This window comes from Poecilia mexicana, unplaced genomic scaffold (genome assembly GCF_051168715.1).
Source record: "Poecilia mexicana isolate PSO_F unplaced genomic scaffold, ASM5116871v1 scaffold_21, whole genome shotgun sequence".
In the NCBI taxonomy this organism is placed as follows: domain Eukaryota; kingdom Metazoa; phylum Chordata; class Actinopteri; order Cyprinodontiformes; family Poeciliidae; genus Poecilia; species Poecilia mexicana.
The window spans coordinates 557,072-579,051 of NW_028263390.1; the positions used below are offsets into that span (position 1 = coordinate 557,072).

Below are 21,980 nucleotides of genomic sequence, written 5' to 3' on the forward strand. Positions count from 1 at the left end.
TTCTATTCACCACAGATATGGAATAAACTTCCAGAAAACAGAGCCCAGCCGAAACCCTGAGCTCCTTTAAACCCCGACTGAACCAGCCGATCTGATTAACAGCAAATGAAACTTTGATCGATAAGTTTGACAAAATGTAACGTTTGTTGTTTGTGTCATAATTTATGATGTTATTTGAAATATAATCTGGATTCTTGCTAAAATGTTTTTCTCTGATAAACTGGAGTTTACAGCAGCTGCGTTTCTATTAACTATAAAATTGCTAAATTTGAATTATGAAAATTTAATTAATGGAAACAAAAATTTTTTATAATGCAAAGAAAACAGGAACGTTGTTCATGATCTTCACCAGTTGGGGGCAGTAGTACTGCAAAACCTATTTGCCAACCGCCAATAAAACAAAGAAGAAGAAAATAGGAAGTAGTTTGATGATGGCGCGGCGTGATTTCTAATATTTATCACATTATTAAAAACCTAAAATATTTAGAAATGATTTTAATTTAGTTTCTTATTTACTAGAAACAAATTAGGAAGTTGTGTTTTATTGACGTTTATGGAAAACTGACAGAAATGTGTTCATATTGGTAACTGAAGCGCAGCTACTGTCTCTGTGGACGTGTCTCTGTGTCTCTGTGGACGTGTCTCTGTGTCTCTGTGGACGTGTCTCTGTGGACGTGTCTCTGTGTCTCTGTGGACGTGACTGTGTCTCTGTGGACGTGTCTCTGTGGACGTGACTGTGTCTCTGTGGACGTGTCTCTGTGGACGTGTCTCTGTGGACGCGTCTCTGTGTCTCTGTGGACGTGTCTCTGTGGACGTGTCTCTGTGGACGTGTCTCTGTGGACGCGTCTCTGTGTCTCTGTGGACGTGTCTCTGTGTCTCTGTGGACGTGTCTCTGTGTCTCTGTGGACGTGTCTCTGTGGACGTGTCTCTGTGTCTCTGTGGACGTGACTGTGTCTCTGTGGACGTGTCTCTGTGTCTCTGTGGACGTGTCTCTGTGTCTCTGTGGACGTGACTGTGTCTCTGTGGACGTGTCTCTGTGGACGTGTCTCTGTGTCTCTGTGGACGTGACTGTGTCTCTGTGGACGTGACTGTGTCTCTGTGGACGTGTCTCTGTGGACGTGTCTCTGTGTCTCTGTGGACGTGACTGTGTCTCTGTGGACGTGTCTCTGTGTCTCTGTGGACGTGACTGTGTCTCTGTGGACGTGTCTCTGTGTCTCTGTGGACGTGACTGTGTCTCTGTGGACGTGTCTCTGTGGACGTGTCTCTGTGTCTCTGTGGACGTGACTGTGTCTCTGTGGACGTGTCTCTGTGGACGTGACTGTGTCTCTGTGGACGTGTCTCTGTGTCTCTGTGGACGTGACTGTGTCTCTGTGGACGTGTCTCTGTGGACGCGTCTCTGTGTCTCTGTGGACGTGTCTCTGTGGACGTGACTGTGTCTCTGTGGACGTGTCTCTGTGGACGTGTCTCTGTGGACGTGACTGTGTCTCTGTGGACGTGTCTCTGTGGACGTGTCTCTGTGTCTCTGTGGACGTGACTGTGTCTCTGTGGACGTGTCTCTGTGGACGCGTCTCTGTGTCTCTGTGGACGTGTCTCTGTGGACGTGACTGTGTCTCTGTGGACGTGTCTCTGTGGACGTGTCTCTGTGGACGTGACTGTGTCTCTGTGGATGTGTCTCTGTGGACGTGTCTCTGGGTGAGCAGGCTGAATCTTGGACCAACGTACGTGTCGTTCCTACTCCTTGCCTTGCTTTTCCGTCCCCGCGCTTGTAGACTGGCAGGACGGAGACGCTGTAGGACGTGTCGGGCTGCAGGCGCTTCAGGACGGTGGACGCCGCCGTCCCCGGCAGCTTCAGGACCACCTCTTTGCCTCCGTCCATGGGGACGTACTTCAGACGGTAGCTGAGGACGTTCCCCGGAGCCGGTGTCCATGTGACCTTCATGGTCCGCTCCGTCTCATGGGACACCGTCAGAGACTTGGCCGCTGGAGACGCTGGGGACACAAACACCACAGATCCTCAGTTCAACTCATGAAGGACAGGCCCTGTCCCCTTCCGTCCCCACCATCGTCCTCTCCCTCAGGCTGCAGCTGGACATTAACCTGGACAGGTTACTGTCCCCAGGTACTGAGCGATGGACCTGGAACAGCCGAGGAGTTGTGATGCATCTGGAGGGGATAAGAAGCTCTGCGGGGGAACGCTGCGGTATGGACTGTTAGAGCTCCCAGGGACTCTAAATGCCTCATTTCATCCTGGAAGGATTTTATTGGGAGACACAGTCAGACTCTGAACTTCTCTCAGTTACAGTTTCTTAATTCTTAAAGGTGATAATACGTCTGTTTTTAAATATTTCATCACCAGAAAGTATTCACGCACTTTTACAAATTTAAAGTTATGAATTGCCAAAGATCTACGTAGCATGTCCCATCATGAGGAGTAAAGATGGAGAGTTAGCCGCTCTCAGAGAGAAAAGACACAACAATTATTTATGCTAATTTTATGCTGGAGCCACTTGATGTTCTAATCAAACTTGTTTCACTGCGTTAGCTCTGCGTAGCGCTACATTACAGCGCTAACTGTACTTTCCTCTATGCTAAATACTTAGCTCAAAGCTAACTGCCCATGGATAAATATTTAGCTTGATAAACGTCTATCTTCAAAGTAAAAATTTAGCTTTCAACCTGGAAATTTTATGTAACTTCAAACTACATAGTTACTTTAATAACTAAATAATGAACTCAGAGATAAACATTTGTTTGAAACTAACCTTTGGAGTTAAATATTTAGCTTGAAGGTGTGACATTTATAAAATAATGAATGACATTGTAAATATATGACTAAAATTAATCCCCAGTCTTCTCTTTTATAATAGGCTAAATAACGAAAATTATTGCTGTTAATTTTTGACAGTTTAACTTTACAAATGACACCTTATAAAGGAGCATCTTAACTACAACTCATGACAATTACAACATTAAATAATCATAATCATAATTGTCTTTTTACTTTTGTTCGTCCAGATTGTGTGTCCTGACTCATCGTAGCTTTAGAAAATAAAAATCTGTCTTTTTGTCTCTGGTATAGCCTCGGTGCAGCTAGCTTAATGTTTGTTGTTCCTTTTTCTGGTTCAGTTAGCTTGAGACTAAATATTTAGCTTCAGGCTGAATGCTTAGCCTGAAGCTAAATATTTAGTTTGTTAATGTCATATTTAGCTTGAAGCTAAGTATTTAGCATGCTAGACATCTAACTATATATTGAGCCAGCAAACCTTTAGCTTATGGATAGCTTCTTACCGTCGGTGGTCTCCAGCCCGGTCAGCGGCTCGCTGTCTTTCTGGTCGTAGGCGGCGATAACAGACACTTGGTAGCGGGTCTCTGGACTCAGACCGTCCAGGACAGTGGATGTCTCGTCCCCTGGGACAGTTTTGTCCCCCTGCTCCCCAGAGAACAGGGACTTCCAGCGGACCTTGTAGGCCTGGACGTTTCCGGGCGCCGCTGTCCAGGTCGCCCTGAAGCTGGAGGCGCTGACGTCGCTGGTGACCAGGTTCTTAGCGGGCCCGGCCTCTGAAATCAACATGTTGATTTTTACTAAAGTTAATCAACATTGGGCCTCAGGATTATGTTCACTTTTCAAAGAAATGTTTGTTCTAGATCTGATTTTGGTCGCTTGGTGAAACTCTCTCCCCACATCCCAGATGTTTTCAAGCTTAAAGTTACAGTCTTCCAGTTCCTCAGTGGCCAAGAACATTTTTAAAATCCATCGTCTCTTCAAAACAAAGGAACCAGTTAGATCTACTGGCAGATGAAAATATCTTTAAAATGGAAAGAATGATGTCACAGAGTGGACAGCGGAGCCATAAAAACCAGACAGAACCGGATCAACGTCAAGGTTTCTGGGTTTCTATTGTTGCAAAACTTCTGCTGCTTCCTGAACACTGAAAACAGACGGCAAGAAAAGATCCAAACTCCAAGAATGGAACCAAAACGGATCCAGTGAAAATGGATTCAATGGAACCAAAACGGATTCAATGGAACCAAAATGAATCGGTTGAACGGTTGGATGAACTTTGCTGGGAAGCAGAATTCTGTGACAGGAAGTTCGGACCAAAGGGTGTGAATACTTATGCCAGGTTCTGTGAACTCCATGAAACTTCATTCAGAACCAGTTCTGATGTAAACAGGAGAACCAGAACCAATGGACCGGGTCCGGTGAGGAATGTTCTGGATGGTTCTTGTTTCATCACTCAGTGGAAACTCATGACGACATTACATCACTCTGCAGAACCCCAGACATGATCCTGACTGGGAGGTTTTCCGCTCCACTGGACCCAGACGGTTCTGGAGGACATCAGAGTTTCCAAGTCGGTCCGATCGGAGCGCCTAGCCGAGAAGCTGCTGAGGGAGCCACGTTTACTGCCTGATGATAAAACCTGGGAATCTGTCGGGAACACAGGGATTCTGGCCTGAGCGCGCCTTTCCCCTACAGCCTCCGTAACGAGACCCAGGTGAGGTTCTGAACGGGTCCGGACTCCGCAGTAAGAGCCTCCCGCCAGCAGGCTGAGCTCACTGGGCCTTATTTGGATCCAGAATCAGAACCTCCTGCTGCCATGTGGCCCAAACCCAGGAACACCTGGACGGCCTCCTGGACCCTTCACAGCCAGATGGCCACTAGGGCGGCGCTGAAGGACGGAAACGCCCAGCTGGGGGGAACAACTGAGGAACAAGCAGGCAGAGCTGGGGAGGAATGAGTTTTCCCTGCTAATCAGAAGCTCCCTGGCTGCATTCCTCACTAAGAAGCTAGCAGCGCTAACCCCAAAGCACTAATCACAAACATTTGTTCCACATATGCTAAAGGTTACGTCAACATAGAATGTGGCAAAGCTAATGCTAAATCACTACATCACCCAAGTATTTAGCAGAAGCTAATGCTAAAGCTCTGCACCAAGACAGTATTTAGCAAAGTTAACATTAAAGCGGTACACCCATAGACATAACATAAGAGTAGACCCCGCATTGGCCGCTCCGGCGCAGGAAATACGGCGGCCATCTTGGAGCGGTATACCCTCCTACTTTGCTCAACCAAAACAGCAGAAGATGCCTCAGCACTGAGGGATATTGTTGTTCTGGTCGATGGATTATTGATGTAAGGGCTCCACAGACAACATTTCACAAGTAAGATGGACATATTATTGTGTATATATTGTGATTAGAATATTACTTTACTGTATTTATGTCCACCGGCGAGATACCAGCTAATATTAGCTACAGTGCTTGGTGTAATACGGGTTCAGCCCCGCTATGAAGGCTGACTGAGATTCTGTTAATATAAAAAAATTAATTATTCTCTAACATTGACTTAGATTATCTGACACAAAGGCCTATATTAGAAATGAAACAATATAACACATATTATAAAGCTTATATTATGTGTTATAACATTCACCGGCAAAGTTTACACAGGTGGTAAAGACTATTATTTATATTCTTTCACTGTGTCAAAAGCAAGGGCGTAGGAACGAGTCTGTCATTGGGGGGGACGCATATCGGAAACCTGACAGATCAGTAAATAGCTTGAGCATAAATGTTAAACAATTATGCCATCAACACATCAGTAACGCGTTACTCTAATCTGACCCTTGTTTCAGTAACAAGTATTCTAACACGTTACTATTTACAATCCAATAGTCAGATTAAAGTTATGCAGTATAATGACTGTCATTCCAGGATGAACACTCACTTTAGCATTTGCCTCACAACTAGCAAGCTACATACTCTGGTAGCACAGAGCCGACCAGATTCTGATGTATCTTATTGGTCAAAATGCATTGATATAAATTGACTGGCAATTGAACAGGTTCTACTTATTTCTAAAACCAAAGTAGAAAACAGCTCATAAAATAAGACACAACAGTTTTAAACTCAATACAGCAGTTTGACCAACAAAAATAAAATCTAAACAAGTTTTGTTCTTCTTTAACATCTCTCTACATCAGTGCAACAGTTTGATCTACAAAATAAATAAAAATTATACTTTTCACGTCTAACAGACACCTTAGCTCCTCACTGTTAACTCAGTCTCACTTTCCAGCCCTGCATTCAGTAACTTACCAAAGATCCACGAAAAACAGAGGCAAAAAGACTAAATGTTTTTTTTTCTCCTGTCATTTTCAGCCGCAAACATTTAACTAAAATATCTACAGATATGTGTTTCTGTCTCTGCCTCCCTCTGACTCTCTGCAGCCTGATGTTCCTACATGGATTCATGGATTTACAACAGACACTTTAGTAATGTACAGTGTCAGAATGTGAACTAAATATATAAAAAATGTTTTTATCATACAGAATGAGAATTTAAACAACTTAATTTTCAGATGTATACATTATTATACATCTCAACTCTATTTACTGTGTAGCAAAAATTTTCACTAATTTATTTTTAAACCTCTCCTCAAGCACTTTTCTTATTGTCTTCTAACCATTAACCTTATGGTGTGGAAATAATGAAAAAATATTTAAACGTTGAAATAAATCAACCTGACATTAGTCTCCTCCTGTTCTCCTTTCTGGTTCTATTATAATTAATATAATTTTTATATCTTCACACCCTGAAACGCCAACTGGCTCTCCTATGTCTTCCCTGACCTGCTCCTCTCATAATAAAATAGTTTAGGTTATTTAAAAATTAAAAACATTTAATACATATTTCAATAAACTAAATGAAGACCTCACCAGAGCTTCTTCACCTTTCTTCAACATCATTCTAGCACTGCTGTTCTCCTAAATATATAATATAATATAATATATAAACACACGTTAAGTGGTCGAGTATTGCTTAGTTTAAATAATAAAAAGGCTCATTTTGCTGCTGTTTCAGTCTAAATCATTGTGACTAGACTAGCTAACTGTTAAAGTTAGTGGTAACACTTTGGACATGTGATTATTCCAGAATTTAAATGGCTTAACCTAAAAGATTTAGTTCTATATATGAAAGTAAACTGACAATAAGATCATACGAGCGATATTCATGGCAACATCCCTGACAGATCATTTACCTCCTTCAAACGGAGTTTCTGACTCCATCTGCTGCTGCCTTTACTCTGAGCCGTTCAGAGGGGGGAGGGGCAGGAAGCGCTCTGCTGAATGCGCTGTTATACGCCTTCAAAATAAAAGCACGCGAGTGGAAGATTTTAAAATTCTTCGCAACTGTTGTGAAATTATTGGGGGGGACGAATGTGGCTCTCTCCAATATTGGGGGGGACATGTCCCCCGCATCCCCCCCGCTTCCTACGCCTATGGTCAAAAGTAAGATACGTCCTAAATCTTCTGCTTTTGTTTTGAAAGTTTCCTAAAGACACGATGTGAGGAAGAAGAGGGAGAAATCTATAAAGAGAGACGGATTCACTGCAGGATGAATCTCACATATATATATATATATATATATATATGTTATTCACTATTAATCATTATTTATTTGTGCCATTATTAAACTTTATTTATTAGTGTTTGTATAGTTATATAAATATATATTGATATTACTAAATAATTTATTAAATAAATTATGAACGGCTGTGTGCTTTGTAATATGCTAATCATACGTAAATATCAGAATATTCCATTCCTATTCTATTGTTATAGCCACTAAGCATATTTAAATATGATGAACTATGTATTAAAAACATACTTAAAAAATACAATTGTTTATAAATGTTGCTTTGATAGATGTTTGAATATGGTTTACAGTAACAAAAAAGCTGTTATGATCATTAAATGCGCTGATACATCATTGTGCTGCTAAACACATAACGCTGAGTGGAGTGGTGGACCGCTCCAAGATGGCCGCCCTAAATCTCGTCAGCAGAACATTTATTTCATATATTAAGACAAAATTTTCAATTGGATATTAGAATTTACATGTTCTGCAATGCTGTCAGATATTGAATTTATATTTGTATCTGGTTCTTTTTTAATATTATTCCTGTACGTTTCTTGTTTGAAATAAATTTATTGGGGAAAAAAGAGTGAACATGAGGAGAGGAAACAACGGCTCCTTCAAATGCGTCTTCAAACTAAGAGCAAGAATATAAACATCTAAAACTTCAACACAGATATTGAATTTTATTCAGCTGAAAGTTTACAAAACAGGCAAAAAAATTACCACTTTTGAATTAATAAACTTTTTGAATTAATTTGAATTTTAAAAAAATTAATTCGGGGGAAGCTAAGTTGACTAAATGTTTGCCAAATGGGGCCAGAAATTAGCTCCAGTATCACCTACTCAGTGCTAACAACTTCTGAGTGCTAACACCTGCTCAGTGCTAACACCTACTCAGTGCTAATATCCACAGAGTGCTAACACCTACTGAGCGCTAACACCTACTCAGTGCTAACACCTACTGAGCGCTAACACCTACTGAGCACTAACACCTACTGAGCACTAACACCTACTGAGCACTAACACCTACTGAGCACTAACACCTACTGAGCGCTAACACCTACTCAGTGCTAACACCTACTCAGTGCTAATATCCACAGAGTGCTAACACCTACTGAGCGCTAACACCTACTGAGCGCTAACACCTACTGAGCGCTAACACCTACTGAGCACTAACACCTACTGAGCACTAACACCTACTGAGCACTAACACCTACTGAGCACTAACACCTACTGAGCACTAACACCTACTGAGCGCTAACACCTACTGAGCACTAACACCTACTGAGCGCTAACACCTACTCAGCGCTAACACTTACTGAGCGCTAACACTTACTGAGCGCTAACACCTACTCAGCGCTAACACTTACTCAGCGCTAACACTTACTGAGCATGCTCAGTGCTTCATCCTGTGGTTTAACAGGTAACCTTCCCTTAATGAAGGCTGAGCCTGAGAGTCTGTAAAGCCGCATCACTGCAGCTCTCTCTGCAGACTCAGACTGGCGTGATTTAGGATTTGGTATTCTGCCAGAGTTTATAAGAGCAATTATTGTAAACCTCAACCATTAGCTGAGCTTCAGAGGCCATAAAAGCTGATCGTTTTAAAGGATCAGCGTCTCAGGGCCACCCTTTAAAACTCCGCTGACTCAGTCATTAAGGGATTTAAACATGAATGTTTGTCTCACATGTCAACATTAGACATTTAAGCACAGATCAAGAAATAATAAATCCATTTCAGCTCTGCATGTCAACAATAAGCAAACGACACTCTAAAAGACATCAGAAGCCTCATTCAGTTTAATCATTCTGATGCATTTTACAGTTTAACTTTAAGGTTTTTTCCTGATTTTCCCCCAGAATGTTCAGCTTAGAAAATGATGGTGGTTCTAACCCAATTAAATCTTCAGAACCTTCTGGATTTAACTCTCTTCAATCCAGTTCTCCTCCCAGCCACTGCCAGAGGTTCCTGTCCAATCAGAGCCCCGAGTGCACAGAGCCACGCCCACTTTCATCCACTCCCAGTAAATAGACCCTTTTCACATGACGTCACACAACCTCCGTTTTGGCTCGAAGCTGTGTATCCTTAGTTCCGGTGTACATAGTAAGTAACGATAAAGTTGTCTATTTCATATATATATATATGTAAAATGGACACATATATATCTATATATATATCTATATAGAGACATATATATAGAAAGAGAGATTTAGATATTTATATATATATATATATATATATATATATATATATATATATATATATATATATATATATATATATCATATATATATATATATATATATATATATATATATCTGACAGCATACATTGATCAGACAGAACACCGGAGCATGGAGTTTACACAGTCTCTAAAACATTTGCCTAAAATAAGATTTGAAGATAGATCACGATTTGCAAACCAATTTTCTCTGACAACAAAATCTAAATTAGACAAAGGCTAGAAATTCTTCACCGAACAAAACCTGTTTGACTATGAAGGTAGGTATTTTTGTTTTGCATAACCGTTAGCTTAGCATTAGTGAATTTTGTTAGCTAGCTAACTACGTGACATAACTGTTCCTTAACCAGAACTTTTTACTGTTTTTGAACTATAACGTTTTAGGCTCTAATCTTGATCAGATTCTTAAATTATAGACTGGAGTTGCCACTCATCCCATAAAATAGGGGTTTGTTTGTTATAAGCAGAGATGTCCGGTGCCGCCGCTGCTTTGTAATGCCTTCCTCTAATCGGACCACTTTTTCGGTAACGAATAATCTAACGAGTTCGTATTTCAAATCCAGTAATCAGATTAAAGTTATTTTTATGTCCTTTATTTTCCATTAATACAGAAAATGAACCTCTAAACGTTACATCACTGGCAGGCGGCGGTGTATATGTTTCCTAACTGTGGCTAAAGCTGCTGCTAGCTGGTCATGATCGGAGGCTGGTTCCTTTGAATACAGTTGGAGAATGGTGAATTGACAATGACTAATAACGGTTATCTAACACGTAAACACTGTTTTATAAAATACAGAAAGTGAACCTCTAAACGTTACAGCACTGACAGAGAGTATATTTTTTCCTAAATGTGGCTAAAGCTCCTGCTAGGTGGTTTACTCTCCGATCGGAGGCTGTTTATTTTATACACAGTTAGAGAATGGTGAATTTACAATGATTAATAACAGCTATCTAACACTTAAATGCTGTTATTATTAAACTTGCCTTTTATTATATCCTTAAGATTATGAGAATGCGGGAATTTTTCAGCTTGGTTCCCAAGGCAAAATCACACCGGAAGTAAAGATATCCAGGTTTGAGTTATGGCGGCCATTGTCTGACGTCACTGTGAAAAGGGTCTATTTCAGCTGACTGGTTTTGGAAAAACTGGACCTGAAGGCTCTGTTGGATCCGTCAAAGTTCGTGCACGAGAAAAATTAACAGAAAAAATGGTAGGAATCACCATGGCAACCACTAACTTTAAGGGTCAGTAATCCCCTGTGTCAGCAAAGCCCCGCCCCCAACCAAAGTGGGTGGAGCCAAGAGACACTAAGGTGTGTGGTCAGGGCGAAGGAAGCCCTGTTGCTAACTCAATGAACATGTAGCAACTTAAAAAACAAAAAAATGAGCAACAAATCTACATGTGCTCTTTTAAAATAGCGACAAATCTGACGAGTTTTTTAAAAAGCACAAATTCATTTGACCTTTTGAAAAAAAATTTAAAAAGCAAATTTTTCAAAAAAAGCAATAAATCTAAAGATGTTTTTTATAAAGTGACAATTCCAGCAAATTTTTATCAAAACAGACACAACAGATCTGATTTTTTTAAAGGTGATTAGCAACACATCTAGATCAATTTATCTGCAAAATAAATTAATTTGTGATTTAGTTAACCTTTAAGTTTGAAAAAAAGGGCGCCAATCACCATAGCAACTGGTGAGTTCAGGGACAGTACATAACCTGCAGCAACAGGGAAACGGGTTGTCTAGAACCAGAACACGGTTCGTCCTGGCCCGGACGTTTCACAGCAGAACCGCTTTACGGCTGCTGGACCCGACCCAGAACCAGAAAGGCAGACAGAACCGTGTTTCTCCTCTTCTTGACATTATTTCATGTCCATCATATCTGCATTTACACCCGCCTCAGAAACTTCCCAGCTGTTTCATTTTCATAAATTGTCCATAAACAGGACAGTAGAGATTAATGTCGTTACTCTGACATGAAACGAATGTTTTACAAAAGGCGGCGCGGATTCAAACCGGCTTTCTGGCATCAGTCACAGAAAACCAGAAAAAAATCTTTCCTGTGCATCGGAGTGGAAACTTTCCCTTCATCATCCCGCTGACCCGGAAACCCAACTCCCAGCTGCTCCCGCGGACCAGCACGCTCTTTATACTGGGCCAACTGGGAGAGCAGCGCCTCCAGCAGCAGCTGCTACTGGAATAACTGCTGCTAAAAATCAGTTAAATCAACCAGTGAGTCATTTTTACAGCGCGCTGTAAACACTTACTGATTATTACACAGCATGGCTTATAGCTGCTTGATCCCAGAACCGGGCCAGGGACAGAATCGGGACCAGAACCGGAGCAGCACAGCAGACGTCTGGAGGAAGATCCTCCACTCGTTACCATGGCGACCGGCCCGCTCCGATGCCTCCGTCTGCTGCTTGTCAGGGCGGTCCAGTCCGACCCGGAGCCTCCTGGGTGGCGTCGCCGGGTCAGGAGGTCAGCAATGTGTGAGGCCCCGCCCCACCCGTGGGTCGTAGGGCAAAGGTCAGCAGGAACGTCCAGAGGATCTCCAATCAGGTCGTTTACAGCTTCAAAGATTAAAGTTTGGTTTAACAGGCTGCGGGTCGGAACCACTCACTGGGCTTTTAGTTCTGGACCCGGCCAGGAGGAGGAAACGACGCCGCTCTAAAACTGTCAGGCAGTTTACTGGAAACCCAGCAGAACCTTCAGAGTCCGGAAACATTCCAGCCGGAGCTTCAGTGGCTCGGTTGGTTCTGTTGGGCCGAACGCGGTCGCCCTGACCTGAACCAGATCAAACAACCCGACCCGTTTACATTCCTCACATGAAAGGCTGCGCTCCCAGCAGGACGGTTGGACTCGGTCCGGTTCGGTCCGGTCCCAGCAGTCTGAACAACCCGATTCTGATCGTCTTACCTGAAAAGAATCCGATCTGGTCCGCTCTGTGGATCTAATGGGCTCTTTGCACCTAAGGCGTTGACGTCACATCTCCAGGAGCTAATGCGGCTCACTTTTTTCCGCTTTGAGTTACCATGACTGGTAGAAAAGACTAAGTCGTATTTCAGATGCAAAAAAACAATACTATTAACATTGTTGTCTTCCTAATATAATGGGCTTTTAAGTTTTCATTAATTTCCAAGCGATCCTGAATTAAGAAGATGGCTTGTAAATATCTGTCGCTACCAGCTAACGCCGCACAGCAAAGTTTGCAGCCTTCACTTCACTCCGGATCAGCCTAAAACTACCGGGGATACGGATGGTAAATAAAGGAGCCTCCCTGAGTTATTTCCATGGAATCACTTCTGCATTCAGCCTGAAAGAGTTTATGGGAACGAGAGAGCAGACCAGAGCCAGACAGCCGAGCAACTGATCCGCCTGTACATCCTGCTGTAAACACCGTCCTATCTGAGCTCTTCACAAGAAACATGCAAAGGTAATAAAACGAAATAACACGGAGACATGAAGCAACACGGTCATATTTTTCTAAAAGCAGCAACTTTGAACCTGAACAGCTGAACCAGATCTCTGACACCAGAGCTGCGCTACTGTTAAGCTATGAGGCTTGTTGAGCTCCGTCAGGCTTCGGAAGTAAAAAGTCCGAACCGGAACCGAACCCCGTTAGTCTGTGACACTAACGACAATAAACACACATAATATACTTGAAAATAAGATAAATACATTGTCCGTTAGAATGTTTAGATACTTAAATAGCACATTTTACAAGAACAATGTCCGAGAATATTGCCTACTAGCATAAGCTAACGTTAATGTTAGCCACAAAGTTTAAGTAAAACTCACCTTCGTGTCAGTGAATGTATAACGAGGCGAACATCTTAAAACCTTTCTCCAGCTGACTTGTTGGGGCTTCGGATCGATGTACAAACCTTGGCCAAGCACTGCAAGCACCTAATGTAAATGATATTTGTATTGGATCGGAAACAATCGAGCCGCTTTACCCCGAACGCGGAAGCTGAGGTGCAAAGAGCCCATTATGACGTGAACTGTTTCCAAGAGTCTGAATGTTTAATCAACGGTGACATCATCAGCGTGAGACAAGCGTCTTAATTCAGCAGCAGAAGAAGAATCTGGACGTAAACGACTGAAATGATAATAATAAAGTGACGGAAGTAGCCTGAGTCAGTGAACGCATCACATCCCAACCCCACCACTGCTGATCAGACTCCACATGCAAACAGAACCAGAACAGAACCGGGTCAGAAGCTGCAGTCAATGCTATTAGCCGTTGCTATTAGCCGTTAGCTTTTATCAGCTTCCTTCGCCTGGCGACCGTCTTATGGCCGTGCTGTCGCTTTACAATCAATCAGAGACGGCGGCCATCTTCAACCTAGCGCTGCTGGGGGAGGGCAGCGCTTGTAGAGTGGTGTGAAGAGTGGCCTAGTCAAAGTGTGACCCTGAACAACATACTTTCCACAGATTGAATGATAAACCGTCCGGTCACTGGGTCAGAGGTCAAACGGAAGCAGTGTGTGCGCTGTGGTTTAATGGTGCGTACCTTCTGTGGTCGTCTCGTAGCCGCTAACCGCTAGGCTCTCCCCTTTGGGGTACTGAGCCGACACCCTGACCTCGTAGCGGGTCAGAGGGGTGAGGTGGGGCAGGACGGCGGTGCGGGTGTCCCCTGGGACAGACATGGACACGTAGTGTCCCTCTGCGTCTTCCTCCGGCTTGAACTGGACCATGAAGAAGTCCACGTTGTCGGCGTCGATCTCCCAGGAGGTCCTGAAGCTCCTGGAGCCGATGTCAGAGAAGGCCAGGCCTCTGGGCTGGACGAGTTCTGGAGAGAGAGGCGCACAGTTAGACGTCCTGCTAACAGAACCGGGCCGGATGGTGAGAGTACATCCTGCTAACAGAACCGGGCCATGGACCCAGAAGACGTTTTAACAGAATATTTATTATTTCATATATTCATCAGATTCTGTTTGATTATGAAATTATGGATTACTGCGGACCGTCCTCTTCATGTCTCGGGAAGGCAGAGCATCTCCAGTCAGAGGCTTCTTCAGTCACTGTAACAGACTGCTACAGGAGATCTTTCCTGCCAACAGCCATCACCATCTTCAATAACTATTTGAAGGATCTAAATTAATGAGGTACAAAAACATTTAATTTCTCTTTGGGATTAATAAAATATTTCTGAATTTGAATTTTTACCAAGATTAAATCATTTATTTATCATCGTTTTGTGATAAATTGAGAACAAAAGCAACATTTAAAAATTATATAAATCAAATCATAAATGACATCATACCAGGTAACGTTCTTAAGAAACTTGCAGGTTTCATTCATGGACCTAAAACAGAATTTTAAAAACTTAGCTGTGCTAACAGCTAACTTTGTTTTTTGATTAATTTTAAAATAATTATTACAATTCAAAAAGTTTTGACCACAGTTTCTTTTTTTGATTGAGAAGTTGTTTTTTTTTGTTTGAAACTAAATATTTCTTGCAAATCTAAAAGTTTTGATCACAATTTTATTTTTTTTGTTTGACATGATTTTTTTGACTGAATAATTGTGAATCGTGGTGTGAATGGAGGCAAAGCTGGTAGTTTGATCAACACGTCAGGAGGAAGGAGGTATGGGTGGATTTTGAAGCAGCTTTTTCCAACTTTTATAAATCCCTCCGTCTGTGAGCCCAACCTGGTGAGTCGCGTTCAGACGGAGGGTTACGGTTAATAACGGAATAACTTCCGACGTCCATCATGGCTTCAGTTGCAAAGGGTCAAAATCCACACCATATTTATCAATAGCTAACACTAAAGCATTATGCATGTATGGCATGTAGCAGAAGCTAATGCTAAGTCACTGTAGCACTGTATTTGGTGGGAGCTAAAGCGCTAACGTTAACCATGTTGATACCACCGTGTGTCAATGACAGCATTTCCTTCAGCCTGTTATTTCGGCCTCAATGGGGTCAAAATTCATAATTACAGAATCAGTCGATACTAAAACTTCAAAACAACTTAAACTTTACAAAACAGCCAACAAAACCAGAACTTTATCTTATCTGCATCTTATCTTTAACTTCCAGATACATTTCTAGCCATCAGATTGTGTTTCATGTATTTTTGACGTTATGTTCTAACTGAGTGGTTTCAGGATTACCGTGTCGCCTCCTGTGATTTTCAGATTATCCTTCAGAAATTACAGGTTAGCTATTTGTAGCCAGCTTCTGTAGCCGGTGCTCCATTAGACAGTTATTCTCTGAAACGTAAAGGTACAGAACCGTTTGGGCTTTAGAAGATAAATCACTTGAACTAAATCAAACTGATGATGTCTGTTCATAAATCTGGACATAAAGTTTACCAAACCAAGAAATTGGCTTGTTTTTAATAACCTTTGTTTAAATATATCACCTGGTGGAGATCCATTAGCTGGCATATTCAGAGCGGAGTTGATTCGGGTCAGGATCATATAATTCCAGCTTCCATGCTGTGATTTCCACTCATCTGAACCAGACACCATCATCTGAGTTTCAGCCATTTTGGGTTTTTTCTGACTGCAGGCTGGATGTCTGCCAGTGGTTTTCTCCTCACCATGTGGGCCACAGATGCTTTATCCAATAAAAAGTAATAGGTGAGTTTACTTTTTAGTGTTCAGAATTAAATAATTCAAGTAAAAACAAAAATAAAGTCTTCCTTTGAAAGTCATCGCAGAGAAATGCTTTGATGGTCTTGTAAAAAGCAGATTTTATTTCATTGGATCCTTTCAGATCTGATAATGAAGGCTGCAGTTTATCCTTCTGGTCTTTATTCATCATGGCACGGTGAACACATTACGGGAGAACCCGGCCTCATCAATCACCTCTGCTTCATCTGGAAAACGTAAAGCCTCTCAATAACTCCCTGGTTCTAGGAGGCTGTTTTTCTCCGAACCAGAAGGGAGACAAACACAAATCATGGGAGCTTTCAGGAGCGCTGAAAGGAAAACGGTAGTTCAGGAGGTAGAGAGGCCGACCTCGGCTGATGGAGACGCAGAGCCTGGAGGCCCGACGGCTCCATCATGGCCGCCGCCGCCGCGCTCACATCCAGCCCTCATTATGTAAGGATTATATAATCAGCGATCAGAGGCGGCGTGAGTCACCTCAGCTGCAGGAACGTCTGATCAGAACAAAGAACCTGCTTCAAAGTCGGCTTTTATTTACGTGACGGCGGCGACACTGAGTCAGCTGCAGAAAAACAACACTTTGACCCAGTTTTACTGTTTCCACATGCTGGACTGGCTCTGGACTCAGAGATCAAAAGGTGCCATGTGTCTTACACATCCAGGGAAACGCGGCCTGGACACAGGAGACATGAAAGCAGCGTGAGATGAGGGGAGCAGCTTTGAAGGCTGCTCGGGTTTCTGCTGTTTACGGCTCCAATTAATTGTTTTGGCAGTTGAATTATGTCAGATACTCGTTATGAAATTCACATGGGCCGAAGTGAGAGGACTGTACGGAGCAGAAAGCCTCCCTGGCTGATCTAAGGACTAAATGTCCTTCCTGTCGTCTCCAACATTAAACTCAGAAAACTGAAGCTCAGCTCCACCTTCTCGCCTCCTTACACCAAACTAACATTTTGGTCCTTTCCAGCCGCGGTCAGACACACAGCGGCTCTGATTGGCTGCCCACCGGCCAATCAGAGCTCAGGAAGCCTCCTCTGTAACCAATGGCTGCGGCAGAAGAAACACAGAGCAGCTGGAATAAATTAGGTTCATTAAACCTGCAGGTTTCATAAAAATATGAATTCATCCCCTAATAAGATTAATATTGCAACAAAATTCTCTTATTATTACAACTTTGTAATATTATGACCTAATTACTATTTTCATAGAAGAACAACTTTATTCACACATTGCTGCTACTTTGGTTTCGTATTGTTACGACTTTATTCTTGTATTATTACAACTATTCTCATGTTATAACAACTATATTCTCCTAATATTACAACTTAATTATCGTACTATTATGACTTTATTCTAGTTGAAATACAACTTTATTATGAAATAAAGTTTGTGAAATGTGACTTGTTTCATAATCTGTACGCGTCATCAGATTCATTTTAATGGAACGACTTTATTCTCGTATTATTTAAACTTTATGCTGCTACTGTAGAAAACTCTCCTGGATAACGGCCTGTTGCAGCGCCTCGTTTCCAAACGAAACATTTATCATAATGTTTCAGAACATTATTATAAAACTGTTTTCTGCACAGGCGGATGTCGTCTCCAGTCAGAGTAAAAGTTCCCGGCCTCGCCGCCGTTTCCATGTTCGTTTGGTTGAACAGGAAATGAGGCGTTTTCTCTGGTGGATCCAGAAAACGACTTTGGTTCTTGGAAAAGGTTCTTTGTGTGGAAACGTTCCTCGTTCCACACAGCAGATGTGGAAGTAAGGATTCACATTCTTTGGTTTCATTAAATCAAACAGAAACAGGCCTTCTCGCTGATGATCAGCCAGATTTAAAACCAGCAGAAAAAACCTGGAGCCTCTTCAACCAGCATGTCAGCAGAAACAGACGCGATCCTACAGATCACATAACGTACAGCAGGCAGTGAGGCTGAGGAAACTTTAATCGCTTTCGCTGACGTGGCTGAACCAGTTTAATGTCAACCAGTGCAGCTGGTTCCAGACTGCTAACATCACCTGGTGCTCTGACATCATTCCACACAGACGGATGATTAACTGAGCAGGAGACCAAATGATTACGGGACAGCCTGGCTCTGACTGGAGGACCCTGAACCACGGTTCTGACCCGCATTCCTCTGGGCGCTAATAAACCGCCGCGCAGCAACACATGGACCTGTTTCACTTTACACGCTCCGCTGCTAAACCCCAGAACAGATGTTGTGACGGTTCCACATCTGTTTCCACCAACCACAGCATCGGCTCAGGTGGACGTCTGGCTCTGGAACCGGCGTGTAATTCCTGAGACTACAGCAGAGGTCAGAGGTCATAATCCTGCGTGACGACAGCACAGCTGTGTGAGATGCTAAGCCAGAATCTGCCAGGTTAACAGAACCAGAAACAACCATTTCCTAGTCAGCCCAGTAGCACTGAGGCCTAGTCCAAACATACACAGATACATTTCTATAGTAGAGTTTTATATCACTAAAAATGATCATTTATAAAAACTATGGCCAGATTTGAGAAAACTGAGAACGGAGATTTATGGTCCTTCAAATTACAGTCTGCGACAAATAATGCGCTAATATTTCTACATATGTTGTAATAACTTTATATTGTGATGTTTAAAAGCAGTTTGGCGCTACACTGCCCCCTGTAGGTTTGGTTTAAAACAGCATTCAAGAGCATATTTATGTTGGTTCATGCAGATGAAAACCTTTCTGAAACCAATCCCAGTAATTTCATAAAGACAGTGTGGACAACACCTGAGAGACATGAGAGTTAAAATGGCCTCTGTGGCTTTAGGAAAATTATAAACTTATTCAGGATTTTCATAAATGAAGCTACAACGGAGATCTAACTCTGCTTCTTGAATCTCTTTCGATATCAAACCTTTTGCCGATAAATCTGAACACACCACAGCGTCATCTGCGTAAAGTGTAAATATGACTTACGTCTCTGGAAGATGCTGCGGATTTCCTGCTCGATCCTCAGGCAGATGGATTGCGTCAGCTCCTTGGATATTCTCTGGAAGGCGTCAAAGTCCTCCACCGTGTAGACGTGCGTCTCCGCGGGGGCGTTGGCGATAGCCTCCAGCTCACTTCGTACGGCGTCTTTAACGCCCACGGCAAAGATCTCCACGTCGGCGTTCCTCAGCTTGGTGGCTGGATCTTTGAAAGCGTCGGACGACTTGCCGTCGGTGATGAGGATGGTGACGCGGGGGACGTTGGCACGTGCCCCCCTGCTGGTCTGGAAGATCTTCTCCCTGACGTAGGCCATGGCCCTGCCGGTGTTGGTAGAGCCGCCGCGATACGGGAAAGTCCTCACCGCCTTGACCACGGCGTTGACGTCTTGGTGAGTGTTCAGGTAGAACTCGGTGTATGGGTCCCTGCTGTACTGCACCAAGGCGATCTGGACTTTGTTTGGGCCGATGTCAAAGGTGTTCACCAGAACTTCAAGGAAAGCTCTCACTTTGGCAAAGTTTGTCACGCCGATGCTGTAGGATCCGTCAACCAGGAGCACAACGTCGGCCTGCACATCCACCCCAAGAGAGCACTCTGGATGGAAACCACAAACACTAAGTGCTGCTTTAACTCAAACAACAAAACATTCCTTCAGCTTTAAAAGAGTCAAACATTTTCATGGACGCACCCAGGGAGACTTTAACAGGTTCTGTCTTCTGCATGACCGTCACAGGCTCACTGGACATCAGGTCCTTCATGGCGAAAACGTTGACTTGGTACGCGGTGTCAGGAGAAAGGTCTCTGACCACCACGGAGGTCTGAGACGAGGCCAGGTACAGATCCTGCTGCTTGCTGCCGGCCATCATGGGGATTATCTGGACCCGGTAGCCTGAAACGTCTCCGCCGGAGGCGTCCCAGCTCACCCGCATGGACTTGGAGGCCACCTCGAGGACTCGGAGGTTAGAGGCCGGATCCACGACTGCAAACACAAAACAGCTGGTTTTTATTTTGTTTCTTCTCGTCTGAAGAGTGAAAACTGCAGTAAAAAACAGAGGCAGGGCGGGGTGGGGCAGAGCGGGGTGGGGCAGAGCGGGGTGGGGCAGAGCGGGGCGGGGCAGAGCGGGGCGGGGTGGGGCAGAGCGGGGTGGGGCGGGGCAGGGCAGAGCGGGGCGGGGCAGAGCGGGGTGGGGCAGAGCGGGGCGGGGCAGAGCGGGGCGGGGCAGAGCGGGGCGGGGTGGGGCAGAGCGGGTTGGGGCGGGGCAGGGCAGAGCGGGGTGGGGCAGAGCGGGGCGGGGCAGAGCGGGGCGGGGTGGGGCAGAGCGGGGTGGGGCGGGGCGGGGCAGAGCGGGGCGGGGTGGGGCAGAGCGGGGCGGGGCAGAGCGGGGCAGGGTGGGGCAGAGCGGGGTGGGGCAGAGCGGGGCGGGGTGGGGCAGAGCGGGGCGGGGCAGAGCGGGGCAGAGCGGGGCGGGCCGGCCTCACCTTCTTCTCCGCTGACCAGCGAGCCGAGCTGATCCTCCACGCTGGAGCACATCTGGCTGATCAGATCCTTCTGCACGGACTGGATCTGCTCGAAGTTCGCCACACTGAACACGCGGCGGCTGTACGGCGTGGACGCCATGAGCCTCATTTCTTCTTCGTCAGCATGGTGGACACCTGGCGGGGACAGAAACTCCCTCAGCGCGCCATTCTCGTTCCCATCACAAACACGAAGCTTTTTTGGTTCCCGTCCGTCTGCCAAATCCGTCCTGAGCTCTAACACGACCCCGTTATAATTTACTGAAGGACATTTCATTCTGCTTTCACTCCAAGCCAGTAAAAAGTGGAAAATGAGCACGACTTTTCCACGTTCGCTGACTGAACAGATTTTGTTCCATTCTGGCAAGAAAGTCTGACAATAAGAGCCGTAAATATGAAGCTGGTTGGAGTTTAACAGTCCTATAATGCTCTGCAATTCTCTGACATTGTTATACGAGCTGCAGCCTGTCGGTTTATTTAAAGTTCAGCTGAATGAGTCACTGCAGAGAGGAAAACAGATTTACTGTAGCAGCCAAACACTTCTGAGTATCGATATGAAATCTCTGAAGTCTCTGTGCACATGTTCTCTGAGATCTGAGAGAAACACTCAGGAACAATAACACTCAGATCAGATCACGAAGAAGCCAGATTTAGTTTTCCATTCCGGGACATTTCCAGCTCTTTGGGCCCACAGAAGCTAACAGAAACCAACAGAAGCTAACTGAAGCTAACAGAAACCAACTGAAGCTAACTGAAGCTAACAGAAACCAACTGAAGCTAACTGAAGCTAACAGAAACCAACAGAAGCTAACTGAAGCTAACTGAAGCTAACAAAAACCAACAGAAGCTAACAGAAACCAACAGAAACCAACAGAAGCTAACTGAAGCTAACAGAAGCTAACGGAAACCAACAGAAGCTAACAGAAACCAACAGAAACCAACTGAAGCTAACAGAAACCAACTGAAGCTAACAGAAACCAAAGAAGCTAACAGAAACCAACAGAAGCTAACTGAAGCTAACAGAAACCAACAGAAGCTAACTGAAGCTAACAGAAACCAACAGAAACCAACTGAAGCTAACAGAAACCAACTGAAGCTAACAGAAACCAAAGAAGCTAACAGAAACCAACAGAAGCTAACTGAAGCTAACAGAAACCAACAGAAACCAACAGAAGCTAACTGAAGCTAACAGAAACCAACAGAAGCTAACAC

General features: G+C 43.9%; 1 protein-coding gene across 3 annotated transcripts in view; it reads right to left on the bottom strand.

The window, feature by feature from the left end:
• The window catches only part of col12a1b (collagen, type XII, alpha 1b), a 97,513-nt gene that overhangs the window by 60,611 nt on the left and 14,922 nt on the right, over positions 1 to 21,980 (bottom strand). For all 3 annotated transcript variants that reach the window (XM_088001712.1, XM_088001711.1, XM_088001713.1), the window contains exons 8-13: positions 20,733 to 20,906; positions 19,942 to 20,232; positions 19,245 to 19,847; positions 14,185 to 14,463; positions 3,289 to 3,558; positions 1,723 to 1,989 (exon numbers count right to left, since the gene is read on the bottom strand). In XM_088001712.1, the coding sequence (XP_087857838.1) occupies positions 1,723 to 1,989; positions 3,289 to 3,558; positions 14,185 to 14,463; positions 19,245 to 19,847; positions 19,942 to 20,232; positions 20,733 to 20,906 (1,884 nt within the window). The remainder of the gene's footprint in view (positions 1 to 1,722; positions 1,990 to 3,288; positions 3,559 to 14,184; positions 14,464 to 19,244; positions 19,848 to 19,941; positions 20,233 to 20,732; positions 20,907 to 21,980) is intronic.